Genomic DNA, 13442 nt, shown 5'->3' with positions numbered 1-13442 from the left:
GGCTAGTGTTTTATTTAGGGTGTTTGCATCAATAATGTGTATATGAAATTAGTGTTTATGTTTGTATGTATGTTTTTTCATTTTTTTGGTCAGATTTGTCATAAAAAGAATTTAGAAATATCTCCCTTTTTTAGTACCCTGGAGTATTTCAAATAACATTGCACTTATGTGGTCTTTTAAGAGACCATAAGGCAGAATTTCTTTGTGAAGCCATCTGGAAGACTATGCAATTAAATTTGAAAACCTGAATAAAATGGAAATATTTCTAAGCATAATTTACCAAAATTGATCCCATCTTTTAAAAATATTTATTTTGAGAAAGAGAAGCACATGAGCAAGGGAGGGGCAGAGAGAGAGTGGGGGTGGGGGAGAGAATCCCAAGCAGGCTCAACACAGCACAGAGCCTGACACAGGGCTCAAACTCGCAAACCAGATCATGATGTGAGCTGACAACAAGAGCCAGATGCTTAATGCACTGAGCCACCCAGCTATAAGAATCCTACCTTTTAACCTTTGTTCCACAGTTAAATGTATTTATTGTTGACCATCACTCTTTTTATCCAAGTTTGACTAGTAATTTCTTGGGTGTCTGATAGCCTACTTTAGAACAGCACTTTACAACAGAAATATAATATGTGCCACATAGAGTTTTAAATTCTTTTGTAGCCACATTTAAAAAAAAAATTTTTTTTTTATTTTTAAGAAAAAAATTTTTTTTTTTTCAACGTTTATTTATTTTTGGGACAGAGAGAGACAGAGCATGAACGGGGGAGGGGTAGAGAGAGAGGGAGACACAGAATCGGAAACAGGCTCCAGGCTCTGAGCCATCAGCCCAGAGCCCGACGCGGGGCTCGAACTCACGGACCGCGAGATCGTGACCTGGCTGAAGTCGGACGCTTAACCGACTGCGCCACCCAGGCGCCCCCCAAAAAAATTTTTTTTAATGTTTATTATTTGAGAGACAGAGAGCAAACAGGGGAGGGGAAGAGAGAGACAGGGAGACACAGAATTGGAAGCAGGCTCCAGGCTCCGAGCTGCCAGCACAGAGCCCGTCGAGGGGCTCAAACCCACAGACTGTGAGATCATGACCTGAGCCGAAGTCAGCCACCCAACTGACTGAGCCACCCAGGTGGTGCAGCGGTGGAGTGGATTCTAACCTTAATTGGGATTTCAAATTAACAATAAAAGCATGTATTTGGAAAATAGCTCTGAGATAATTGGGTCCTATTCCTAATGTGTCAAAATTTTAAATGAGAAAAAGTTTTGCAAGACATTTTGCCTCTTTGATAGACAAAGAACCATAGATTAAAACAAAATATTTTTAATGCTTTATTTTACCTGTCAGATTGACAACTCTTTAACAGTTTAGTAGGGGCACCTGGGCAGTTCAGTCTGTTAAGTATCCAACTCCTGATTTCACCTGAGGTTATGATCTCATGGTTCATGAGTTTAAGCCCCATGTTGGGCTCCGGGGTGACAGTGGGAAGTCTGCTTGGGATTCTCTCATGCCCCTACCCCTCTCCCACTTGTGCTTGCCCACCACCCCCTCAAAATAAATAAACTTAAAAAAAAAAAATTTAAATGGTTGGGTAATGTCCAAATTTGACAGGAGTGTGAATGGCATATTCATATATTCCTGATGGGAATGTAAATTGGCACAACTTTCCTGGGGAGTAATATGGACATAGTGGCCAAGAATTGATGTATATTTTCCCATTTAAGTGAATTAAAAAAATTTTTTTTAATCTTTATTTATTTTTGAGAGAGAGAGAGGGAGAGAGAACGTGCTTGAGCAGGGAAGGAGTAGAGAGAGAGGGAGACCCAGAATCTGAAGCAGGCTCCAGCCCGTGAGCTGTCAGCACAGAGGCTGATGCAGGGTTCGAACTCACAAACTGTGAGATCAAGACCTGAAGGAAGTCAGACAGTCAACCGACTGAGCCACCCAGGCGCCCCTCATTTAAGTGAATTTTTAAATGTTTATTTACTTTTGAGAGAGAGACACACACACACACACACACACACACACACACACACACACACACACAGTGGGGGTGGGGCACTGAGAGAGGGAGACAGAATTCAAAGCAGGCTCCAGGCTCTAATCTGCCAGCCTAGAGCCTGACATGGTGCTTGAACCTTAACTGAATTTTTATAAAGATAGGATGATAATGCAGAGACCTTGCATACTAATAGAATAATAAGATTATTACAACAAAAGATTGTGGACCATCTGACTATATATCCTTAATAGACTGGTTAAATCATGTATGTTCCTTCTGTATATTAGAAAGAATGACTTGATAGGTTACCTGTTGACATAGAAAAGGACCTATGGTTAATTGGAAAGTGAAAAATACATATTAAAGTGCCATTATGGCCTACAGTATATAAAATGTGTGACTGTGTGTGTGTTCATTTCAAAATTGAAAATGATGTATATACCTACGTGTATGTATAAACATAAATATATATACACATTTGTATACACGTGCAAACATAAATATACATATATATGTAAACACAGTGTATTGTTTGCTGTCTAGTAAGTTGTAAATATTTCTAAATTATGAACTTAATAAAAACACATGAAAAACATTTTTCAATAAGTTTCAGTATGTATCCATTAGGCTAAACTAATTCCTTTTTCCCCCACATACCTGAAACTTTACTTCATATCTGCTTTATATTTCATATTTGTTTTATAACAAATATGGAGAAAACTATATTAAAATTCTCTCTAAAATTGAATAATTCAATAGAATATAAGCCAACAGTCAGTAAAGATTACATGAGGACTTTGACTTTCCGTTTTGTAAACTCCACTAGTATTGGAGATCTTAAAAGCAAGCTATTTAAATCATAAAATATGGAATATAAAAAAATTATATCCTGGCTTTGAGATTTTGTAGGGGTATGAGTAGGACATGAATACCACAACATCCATCATTTTCTTTGTGACAAAGACAATTTATGATAGAGGAAACAGGGAAATCTTGAAACCTTTCCCCTAGGGCTTAGTTAAGAATGCAACTCTGAGCAAATGATTTTTTAAATAGTGCAAGGATATTATTCAATTCTCTTTTTTTTTTTTTCAGTGTATTTATTTTGAGAGAGAGCCTAAGCAGGGGAGGGGCACAGAGGTAGGGAGGAGAGAGAGAATCCCAAGCCGACTCCCCGCTTTCAGCACAGAGCCCAAGACAGAGCTCCATCCTACGAACCGTGAGATCATAGCCTGAACTGAAATCAAGAGTCAGATGCTTAATCTAATGGGCCACTCAGGTGCCCCTGAACCCTCTTTTAGTCTTCCTTTATTAAAAGCAGAGTTTTGGGAGCTCCTGGGGAGCTTAGTTTGTAGAGTGTCTGACTATTGATTTTGGATCGGTTCATGATCCTAGTATCAAGCCTCATGTTGGGGTCCATGCTGAGTGTGGAGCCTGCTTAAGATCCTCTCTCTGCCCCTCTCCCACTTGTGCGTGTGTATGTGTGTATTCTCTTTTCTTTCTCAAATAAAAGTTTTAAAAACTCATTTTTCAAATGGTTGTGCCTGTACATGAAATCAGTGTTATGGGGTATGGCCACTAGTTTTAGAAATTAAATAGATTATAGAAATTAATAAATTTAGTAGAAAATACTAAGTTACATGGAACTTTATAAAGATAAATTTTTTTTGATATTTTTGTTTGTGGCATGTATATGTATATATGGTCACTAGGTTGACATGAAATATATTTCATATTATGGGTCACATTCAAAACATTTAAAAACTGCTATAATATAGTTAGAATGGAGTTTCTGAACCTTGATTTTAAGGTTTAGAGTAAGTGTTCCTTTTGAATCCTTTCTTTTAAGTCATTTATACCCACATACTTTTATTCTCTTATTCTCCCCCTTAATCATGTTTTCATTTATTTTTAAATATTTTTAAGTAACCTCTACACCCATGTGGGGCTTGAACTTTCAACCCCGAAATCAAGAAATCATGTGCTCTACTGACATAACCAGCCAGGCGCCCTATTAATCATCTTGTAAATTGAATTTTTCTGAGCTCTTGTAACTTTTAAAACACCTCCTTTCCCATTATTTCCTCACCTTCCACTTGTTTTCCAGAAGAGACAACACAAGCAAGTCCATACCTTACAGTGACTTGTATACACAGTACTTTCTTGATACCAGCAGTTTTCTTTAATAAGTACTGCAAACGAATATTTAAAAAATCTTCTCCCCTGCCTTTTACCGAATTCACGTTAGCAGTCATTAGATGCAGAAGTGGCCTTAAAGTCACAGTTCTGCCTAAAGCTCTTCATTGTTATTCTGTTGCTTTCTGGGTAAAGTCCAAACTTCTTAACATGACCCAGGAAGGTCTTCACAGGTCTTCATTCTGATTGTAACTCCAATTTTGTCTTGTCTTGCCCTGCCCTACAACCCCACATCATCCTACCCACACTTTCTGAAGCTCACTAGGTACCCCTTCTCTCTGTGCCTGTAGCTCCTACTATACTGTATTCTAATTGCCAATTTGTTTTTCTCATTAGATGGATTGATTTGTGAGGGCAGATCATGCCTTCCTCACTATTGAATTCTTAGCTCACAGTATAGCTTAATAAAGATTAAATTAAAAAATACTGGGGCGCCTGGGTGGGTCAGTTGGGCATCTGACTTTGTCTCAGGCCATGATCTCGCAGTTGATCAGTTTGAGCCTGGCTTCAGGCTCTGTGCTGACAGCTTGAGCCTGGAGCCTACTTCTGATTCTGTGTCTCCTCCCCTCTCTGCCCCTCCCCTGCCTGTGCTCTGTTTCTCAAAAATAAGTAATAAGCATTAGAAAATCAAAAGAAACTACTGTTGAACAATAGTAGTTCTAACTAAACATTTATTGTGTGCCTGTTTTGCTAGTTCTACACAGTCCTTTCATATTTGGTATCATGTTTTAACTCTCACAAAAATCCTCTAAGATAAGTGGTGATACACCTATTTCCTAAATGAATAATCTTAGAGTCAGGTGATGTCACATGCCCAAAGTCACTCAGTTAATCAGAGTTTGAACCACTATACGCACTCTGCTTCCCCACTCCAAATTCAGTGTAGAAATTATTTTACCTAATGAAGAAAATTATACTTTACATCTTCATTCATTATTTCTCCCCTTTTTAAAATACAGCTGGTGTATTCTCAGCAGGCCTTGCTCCAGCTGCATTTGTGCCAAATCCGTATATTATTAGTGCTGCTCCTCCAGGGACTGATCCATATACTGCAGCAGGGTTGGCTGCAGCAGCAACATTAGCAGGTAACTTATTGTTCATCCTCGTTGCTTATTATGGATTTAGTTTTAATTTTCTTACAAGTTGTATTTTTGTCTATTTGGTGGGCAATTTGAAGTTCCTAAGAAAATCTGAAACACTTATCTAGAATCAAGTGATGTTTCCAGAGAGTTAGTTTGCTATTTGTCCAGTTTTAATGCTGTAGGAAAAAGCCGAAGCTTGAGAACTTTTTCCTTTTGTACATAGTTGGTTTCCAATTCAATTTTGTAGTTTCAGAAATCTTACATTGCCAACCACAGATCTTTTTTCTGACCAATTCCATCACCCACAGAGACAGTGCAAAAGTAAAGTTACTTCTAATGCAGTAAACTGGGGTAGGTACCATAGATACCCAGGTCAGGGAGAGTATGAGGTAAGGAGCTTCAGCAGTCTTGAGAGAATGAGTATCTAAAAAGTAAAGTTTATTTAGCAGTGTTAAAATATGCAAGCTGACTGAGGGGCAAAAAGGTGGCATGGAGTTGGAAAGCACTTAAGTGTCAAAACCAGAAACTGCCACTCAAAGTCTAAAATGAAAACCAAAACTATACAAATGTTATGTATCAGTAATACTGCAATAATACTGGGGAAAGATGTTTTTAAACCCAAAGCTGTATTTCTTGCTTATTTAAGTAGTAAGGAGAGTTGTGTGCTGGTCAGGCACCATCCTATTGAGCCAAGCAAACAATTTGCTGATCTTCTGTGTAGGGTTTTGAAGAAGAGGTTGTTTTAGGTTGAGTTGGTTATAGAGACAAATGAATTAGTCTTAGGCATGGGTTAATGTTGGTTACAGAGGCAGGAACAGGGTCATGTCAGCCATAAATGTGTGTTCACTGGAGTGAGCCTGCCAACTGACTGACTTTCATAACTCTAGACTATCATGATTTTTAAACTTTGTTCAATGATATGAATTGTCACTGATGAACTTGACAATTTTAAACTCCACTTCTGGCAGTTATTATCCTGACTGTAGAACAGTCAGTCTTTTCCTGGGAGTTAGGGGACTTGTTTTTTATACTCAAGACTGTTTTAAGAAGTGAAAAAATAAATGTTAATTTCAAATTCTAGTTTGATAGCTTATTTAGGAGACTGAAACCAACCTATCACATTCAGTAGATTTTAGTATTAGTATAGATCTGCACGTAATTCCATAAGGAGGGGATGAGCTTTCTTGGTGCCATTTAACTGGATGTTAGTATGTAAAATTCTGGTATATCATACAATCTATGGACTTTAAGGAAACCTTAAGAAATGGTTAGTTTTCAGATTAAGCATTCTAGGCATTTTGGATTCAGGCTTTCTAAGACCATGGTGTCCAATAGAAATATAATGTGAGCCAGATAATGCAATTAAAATTTTCTAGTATCTACATTATAAAAGCAAAAAACAGATGATATTAATTTAAATGTTTGATTTATCCCAACACAACCAAATATTATTTTAATATAATTAATATTTTTTTAATTACTAATAGATATTTTACTTTTTTTTTTCATGCAAAGTCTTCAAAATCCTGTGTATATCATACTTGAGACCACATCTCAGTTCGGGCTGTCTAACTTTTTAATTCTTCAGTAGTCACAGGTGGCTTCTGGCTATTGTTTTGGGCAAAGAGGTTCTAGGTAGATATTTGACTCTTGTTTTGATAATGTATTCTTCATAAATCCTGTGAACAGTTTTCATTGTAGATGGTGCTTAAACTATTTTCAGAAATAATACTTTACCTTTAAGTTTTTTAATGCTTTTCACTTTAGTGATTCAGTCAATTGTACTGGGCTTTATTTTCCTCCAAAACAAAGTGAATCCAAGAGTTTAACTTTTTAAAATACTAGATATATTAAAATTGTATCTGTGGAATTTTAGGTCATCTTTATTTTATCAATTAATAATCATGACATCTTGCTCATCAACTTAACGTGGAAATTATTGTGCATAATGCTGTTTACTCCCATAGAAGCTGATGTTACCTTGAATAACATAGACTAGAGCAAGAACAGTTCATCCTGTTTTTCCTAGTTTGCTTTCACATGTCTATGTCCCTCTGTGCCTTTATATTACCTGGTTCTTTCTTGTCTTTACTCACTAGTTCCATTTTCCTAACCACATAAGCAGTGATGTTTCATTTGTTTTCATGCAATTTTCAGTTGCTTTGTGAGAATTGTGACTAATTGTTTCAAATATGAAGAATATTTTTAATAAAAACTTTAACTAAAAAATATTTTTAAATTCAAGGTTTACAATTCAAATACAGTTGTCGCAAGCTTGGTACAAGAATGTTCCAAAGTTTTATGTTGTAGATTGCAAATAAAAAGATAAAAGTGTTTTGTAATATTTTGGTAATTTTTTTCAATATTCAGAAAATAGCCTTTTAAGAGAATTTGAATTGAACATAGTAAATCTTACAGTTTTATGAAGTCTAATGTTCCCTGAGTATATTATCTGTTTTTGCCAGTATCAAACCCATAATCTGGCATTCAGTAACTGTTGCAAAGATGGTTAAAGTATCCTGTTAGTTCATTGGTCCTTTTGACTTTAGCTTTACCATCTCCATTGAGGCCACTGCTGTCACTCCTGTTTCTCTTGAAGTAATCATAACCTGAACGAGACTTTTTCCTACTAGAATCAGGAAAAAAAAGAAAGGATATAGCAGGTGTAAGTGGGTTGGGGATTATAAGGACATTTGCTTTAACTCATATACAGTGTTCCTTTTTATGATCTAATGGTAACTGATTTATCTATAAAATGTAAGTAACTTTTTTTTTGGGGGGGCGGGGTGGGGTGTGGGGTTTAGGTCCAGCAGTGGTTCCACCTCAGTATTATGGTGTTCCATGGGGGGTGTATCCAGCCAATTTATTTCAGCAACAAGCTGCAGCTGCGGCAAACAACACAGCAAATCAGCAAGCAGCATCACAAGCTCAGCCTGGACAGCAACAGGTATAGGCCTGCCTTCATTAAATCATACCTGAAGAGTCCTTGCAATTCAATAAGTTCCTTGTTTTCAAGATGTGTGTCTTTTCATCTCCTCAGCATGTAATGTAGTACCTATATACAAGTATTGATTACATGGTGGTTTTTTTTTTCTAATTGGTATTACATGAATTTAGATTTAGGTGTATTCCATTTCTACATTTTTGTTATAGAAACTGTTGAAATCTCTAGCAGATTTTAATTTTCTTTTCATCACCTTTTCAGGTGTGCTCATGTTCCTATCAAAGTAATTGTCACTTCATTTTCTTCTGGGTATTTAAGTTACGATTTTAAATATTAACTTAATACATTCCTGACTAGAAAATGATTACAGAGTACTTTATATTTTTAAGCAAGCTGGAGAAAATTGAAAAGAGGAAATATTTTCACTACTGGTTAAATTTAACTTCTTCAAAAAGAAAATGTTTATTACAATGGTTTTGGTTGGTTTTGGGTTTTTGAAATTTCTGCTGCTTTCATGTTTTGATAAACTGTTTTGATAAATGTAGAAACACTATTGGTGATTTCTGACTTCTGATTGTCAAATTCTTCATATTTATACCAAAGAAGCAACTTAATGACAAGTGTAGTGTTACTTGGCAGTTAAATTTTATTCTAAATTTCCTTTATGTGGTTTATTACTGTATTGGTGTTCTGTTGAAGCTGTCCTGTGGCTCAGTCCTTGTAGATTAGACCATGGCACCATTTAATAAATTATTTTTCAATCTATATCTTCTTTGGGCAAACATGAAAATATACTACTTGACCAATACACCTATATGTGAGGCTTATTTACAGTGAATACTGCTTGTCCTGAATTGTTCATCTATCTTTGTGAAATTAATATGATCTAAAATTTTGCCATCCCCCCCCCCCCCCCAAATAAATTTCTTTGGTAAGAAAAAGAGCACAAATACTAAAAATAACTTTTCGTTAAGGCCTTCAAGAATCTCTAGATGTTACTTAATAGATTGTTCTAGTTGTCATGAGCCAGTGATTGTGTTTTTGATTTTAAGTATTTTGTATTTTTTCATGCCAAATCATCATTTTGTTGCATATAAATATGTTCGAAGAATATCCAAAGGCAATTTACTCTGGGATAAATTTATTTATCTGTTATTTTAGAATTTCATTTTTAAGGAAATCATTTGTCCTTTGTAGGTTCTCCGAGCTGGAGCAGGTCAGCGCCCTCTTACTCCCAATCAGGGCCAGCAAGGGCAGCAGGCAGAATCACTTGCAGCAGCAAATCCAACTTTGGCTTTTGGTCAGGGTCTTGCTACCGGCATGCCAGGTATACAGTTAGTTAATTGTAGAAATTTGCATAGGTTTGAAATGTTAAATGTAATCGCTCACATTGAAGAGTGAAAAAATCAGAACTATCTTTAAAGTCTTGCCTACCTTGCAATAAGTTACTTAGAACTCAGGGGCCAGTAGTTGAAATCTGTATTTTTTGTGAGACCACGATCGCGAACATGTACTGGAATTCTCCGTACATCCATTTTTTCTTACTCTGTATATGGCATAAACTATAGCATTTTCTCAACATAGTCCAGAATTCTTGAAGCATGCTTCAAGAAGTAAAATCAGTTGGTTAGAGTTGTCATGTTAAGACAAAACCTCTATGTGCTGTTGCTGCTGAATAAGGTCATTTAGTTAATATGAGAAGTTTGCAGCTAAAATTTTCCGCTGTTTCATTATGTTTAGCCAATTTATTTATAGTATTATGAACTATTGGTATCTATAACCTGATAGCAAGTGTATACTAAAATACACCTATGAAAGCCTAATGCAAAGAAAATGATAAAACTTTATTCCCATTACCACAGTACAACTTTTAGAAGGAGCCAAAAAAAATATTTTTGTTGTAAAGTAGATTTTCATGAAACTAGATACAAAATTACAACTTTAAGAATAATGCAAGGACAATAATTTTCTTAAACCAAGAAAAGCACTTATGTTTTTAAAGTGAAATTTAAAGCCACATTTGAATATCAGTAGATAGTGCGCCATTTCCTATTCTGTTCTCTCCTGAAGACTCACTTTCTTAAGTATCTGTTTTTTTCACTCTTAGTATATGAGTAATTATTCCTGTAACTATATAGATTACTTATTAATGAAATGTGAGTTTCAGTTTCCACTTAATTGTAATTTAGTTAAATTTTCAGATCATTTAGGAATCGTATTTAATGTATCGGAAAATATATGTGATTGAGGGTTTCTTGTATGTGTTACATGTGGCTGAATGCTTTTGTATGTTACTTTGAGAATTTCTATATTGATTGCATTCATTCTGTTATCTCTGAGATTCTAAGGTCTGATTTCATCATCTTGTCTAGCCCAGTGGCTAAAGAGAACATGTTAATATTATAGTCTCTGAAGTACAAATGATAATAGAATGGGAGTGTTCTCATTATTTTCTTTTTTTACCCCAGCTATGTACTTGCTTTGGGGAAGCTGCTTACCTGGAGCTGTGAAGCTGAAGTTGTAGACGCATGGAAGGACATGGAGGCAGGGCTAAAAGGGAACTGAACTTAAAGTTTATGAAAGATAGTACTAAGACGGCTCTGGGTTCTTCTATTTGTCTCACACTTCTTTTAAGCCTGCCTCCGTGATTCCTTTCAGTAACTCTAATATTAACTCAGTAACAATTGCAAAGTAAGACCTCCTCTTCTCCATCCTTATTTTTCTCAATTCTTTGGTGTATTTCACCATATTGACTAAGTCCAACTCTCTACAACGTTTCTCTGTCGTGACACTAGCCTCTGTGATAATTTGTTTTCCTGGATTTCCTATCTTTTTCATTGCTTTGATCAGTTTCCCTTTCCTCTGTCTAAATCCTTAAACGTGGAAGACGGTTACTTTGGACTAGATACTTTGGAATCAGATGTGCCATATTTCCGTACAACCTAGTTGAGTCATGTTGGCCAACTTTTCTCTTTGAACTTCAGTTTCAGTATTGGAACAATAGATGCTCTTTTGTGTGTGGGTGGGTGGGTGGAGACCGTCTGCTTGCATCATTTCAGCTATCATTCCTATTCCAGTAAACTAATGAGTTTACATCTACATCTTGGACTCTTTTTTGAACATCTAACATATTTCTGCCTTTGTATTGGACGTTACCATGTGTATGTTCCAGCAGTCCTCAAAACTCATAGTGTCAAAAAAAAAATGAACTCTCTCTCAGATTTGCTTATCTTACTGTTTATTTTAGTATTAATTTCACTGTACTCTTGAACTAGAAACTTTTGGCTTCAGTCTCAGAATCCTCTTCAACTCTTGATTTTCTTCTGTGCTTCGCATTCAATAATTTGTCAGTTCTTGTTGATTCTATCTCATGTTCCCTTTCTTTTTCATCTGTGCTATTCTTGTTCAGCCTCTTTCTTAACCTCCCACTAACTCTGCCTCCAATCTCTTCTGTTCATTTATCTTTTTTTATTTATCTTGAGATTATCTTGAGAGAGGGAATCCTAAACAGGCCCTGCACTGTCAGTACAAAGCCTGACATGGGGGGTGGGGGGCTGAATCTTACAAACCATGAGATCATGACCTGAGCGGAAATCCAGAGTCAAACACTTAACTGACTGAGCCACCCAGGCGCCCCCATTTCATCTTGTTGTTCTTCTTTCAGTTAACCTTTCAAAAATATGTTAGTTTTATACCATTCTGGTTCTTAATATTTTGCTTAAAAAATTTTTTTTAATGTTTCTTTTTGAGAGAGTGCGAGTGGGGGAGGGGCAGAGAGAGGGAGACACAGGATCCAAAACAGTCTCAAGGCAAGGCTCCAATGTGGGGCTCAAACTTAGAAACAGCAAGATCATGACTTGAGCCAAGTTGGACACCCAACCGACTGAGCCACTGAGGTGCCCCTTAGTATTTTCAATGATCTAGTCCCAAACTACTTAATTGATAGTATCCTTCCATAGTCCTGTGCTTTAACACACTAGACCATATACTACCAGTCAGAGATACTTGTACTTTTTATGCCTCTAGCCCTAGCCAATGGTTTTTAGCTTAAAATACCCTTTTACACATTTTAAGAGAAATTGGGATAGAGTTTAACATTATTATTTTTTTTTTTAACTCTGGTTTATATACATTTTGTAATTAGCTTTCCTTCTCATCCTTCGGTATTCTTTGCATAAAGCCTTCCTGATCTTTCTTTCCCAGTGTGTCTTCATCAGTAATTACTCTTCTTGCACCTTTCTTTAGTTCTTCTGTCTGCCTTGCATTTCATTTAGTTATTTGTGATTTCTCAATTCTGCCCTTGCTTTACCATGTTAAAGTTAGAAAATGTCTTCAAGTAGAACAACATTTTCTATTTCTCTTTGAACGGAAGTTAGTAGATCAGTGTCTTGTCTCAAAACAAAGTGGCATCTTAGAATTAAGGAGGGGTGCCTGGGTGGCTCTGTCAGTTAGGTGTTTGACTTTGGCTCAGGTGGTGATCTCATGGTTTAGAAGTTCAAACCCTGTATCAGGCTCTCTGCTGTCAGCGGAGCCCGCTTTGGATACTATGTCCCATCCCCCCACTTTGTCCCTCTCCTGCTTGCATGCTTGCTCTCTCTCACAAAAATAAACATTTAAATTTAAGGACGTAGTACCTACCTCCTCTACTAGATTGTAGAGTCCTTGCGTGTAGGGACCATGTCTTTTTTTTTTTTTTTTTTAAAAGCCCCTGTGTCTTACCAGACTCTCAGTAAAGAAAGATAACACAGTAGAAATTAGAAGCTTTTGAACTAAATGATTATGAAAATGCTACAAATTTAAGCTTGTCATCTACACCTAAAACAACATAGGAGGAGAATATAATAGGCTCAAATGCATACATTGGAAAGTAAGTTTCTATCTAGGAACTATAAAAGGAAGAGAATAAACCCAAAGAATTTGTAAAAGGAAACCAAATAATAAAGATGGGAGCTGATGTGAATGAAATAGGTGGCAAACATACAATTCAAAGATTTAAATTATCCCAAAAGTTATTTCTTTGAAAATACTAATAAAATTGATAAACCTCTGAGAGACTCATCCAAAAAAGATTTAAAACAAGAAGGCAGAAATACCAATACAGAAAAATTAAATAATCATTGGTGGCTATTAGGAACAATCTCACATTAGCAAATTAGTGTAGATAAAATGGACAAATAACTAGAAAAATGTAACCAAACAGACTTGAGGATATATAAAACA

The 13442-nt window shown here is 36.1% G+C and overlaps 1 protein-coding gene across 6 annotated transcripts in view; it reads left to right on the top strand.

The window, feature by feature from the left end:
• PUM2 (pumilio RNA binding family member 2) overlaps nucleotides 1-13442 on the top strand; it is a 97773-nt gene that overhangs the window by 40426 nt on the left and 43905 nt on the right. For 5 of the 6 annotated variants that reach the window (XM_040496150.1, XM_040496149.1, XM_040496148.1 and 2 more), the window contains 3 exons: nucleotides 5156-5281; nucleotides 8083-8225; nucleotides 9420-9549. In XM_040496150.1, coding sequence (XP_040352084.1) covers nucleotides 5156-5281; nucleotides 8083-8225; nucleotides 9420-9549 — 399 coding nt within the window. The remainder of the gene's footprint in view (nucleotides 1-5155; nucleotides 5282-8082; nucleotides 8226-9419; nucleotides 9550-13442) is intronic. The other variant, XM_040496146.1, reaches the window with a different exon arrangement.

Source organism: Herpailurus yagouaroundi, unplaced genomic scaffold (genome assembly GCF_014898765.1).
Source record: "Herpailurus yagouaroundi ecotype Mexico unplaced genomic scaffold, PumYag 188, whole genome shotgun sequence".
Classification (NCBI taxonomy): Eukaryota; Metazoa; Chordata; class Mammalia; order Carnivora; family Felidae; genus Herpailurus; species Herpailurus yagouaroundi.
This window is presented reverse-complemented; position numbering and strand designations above follow the sequence as displayed.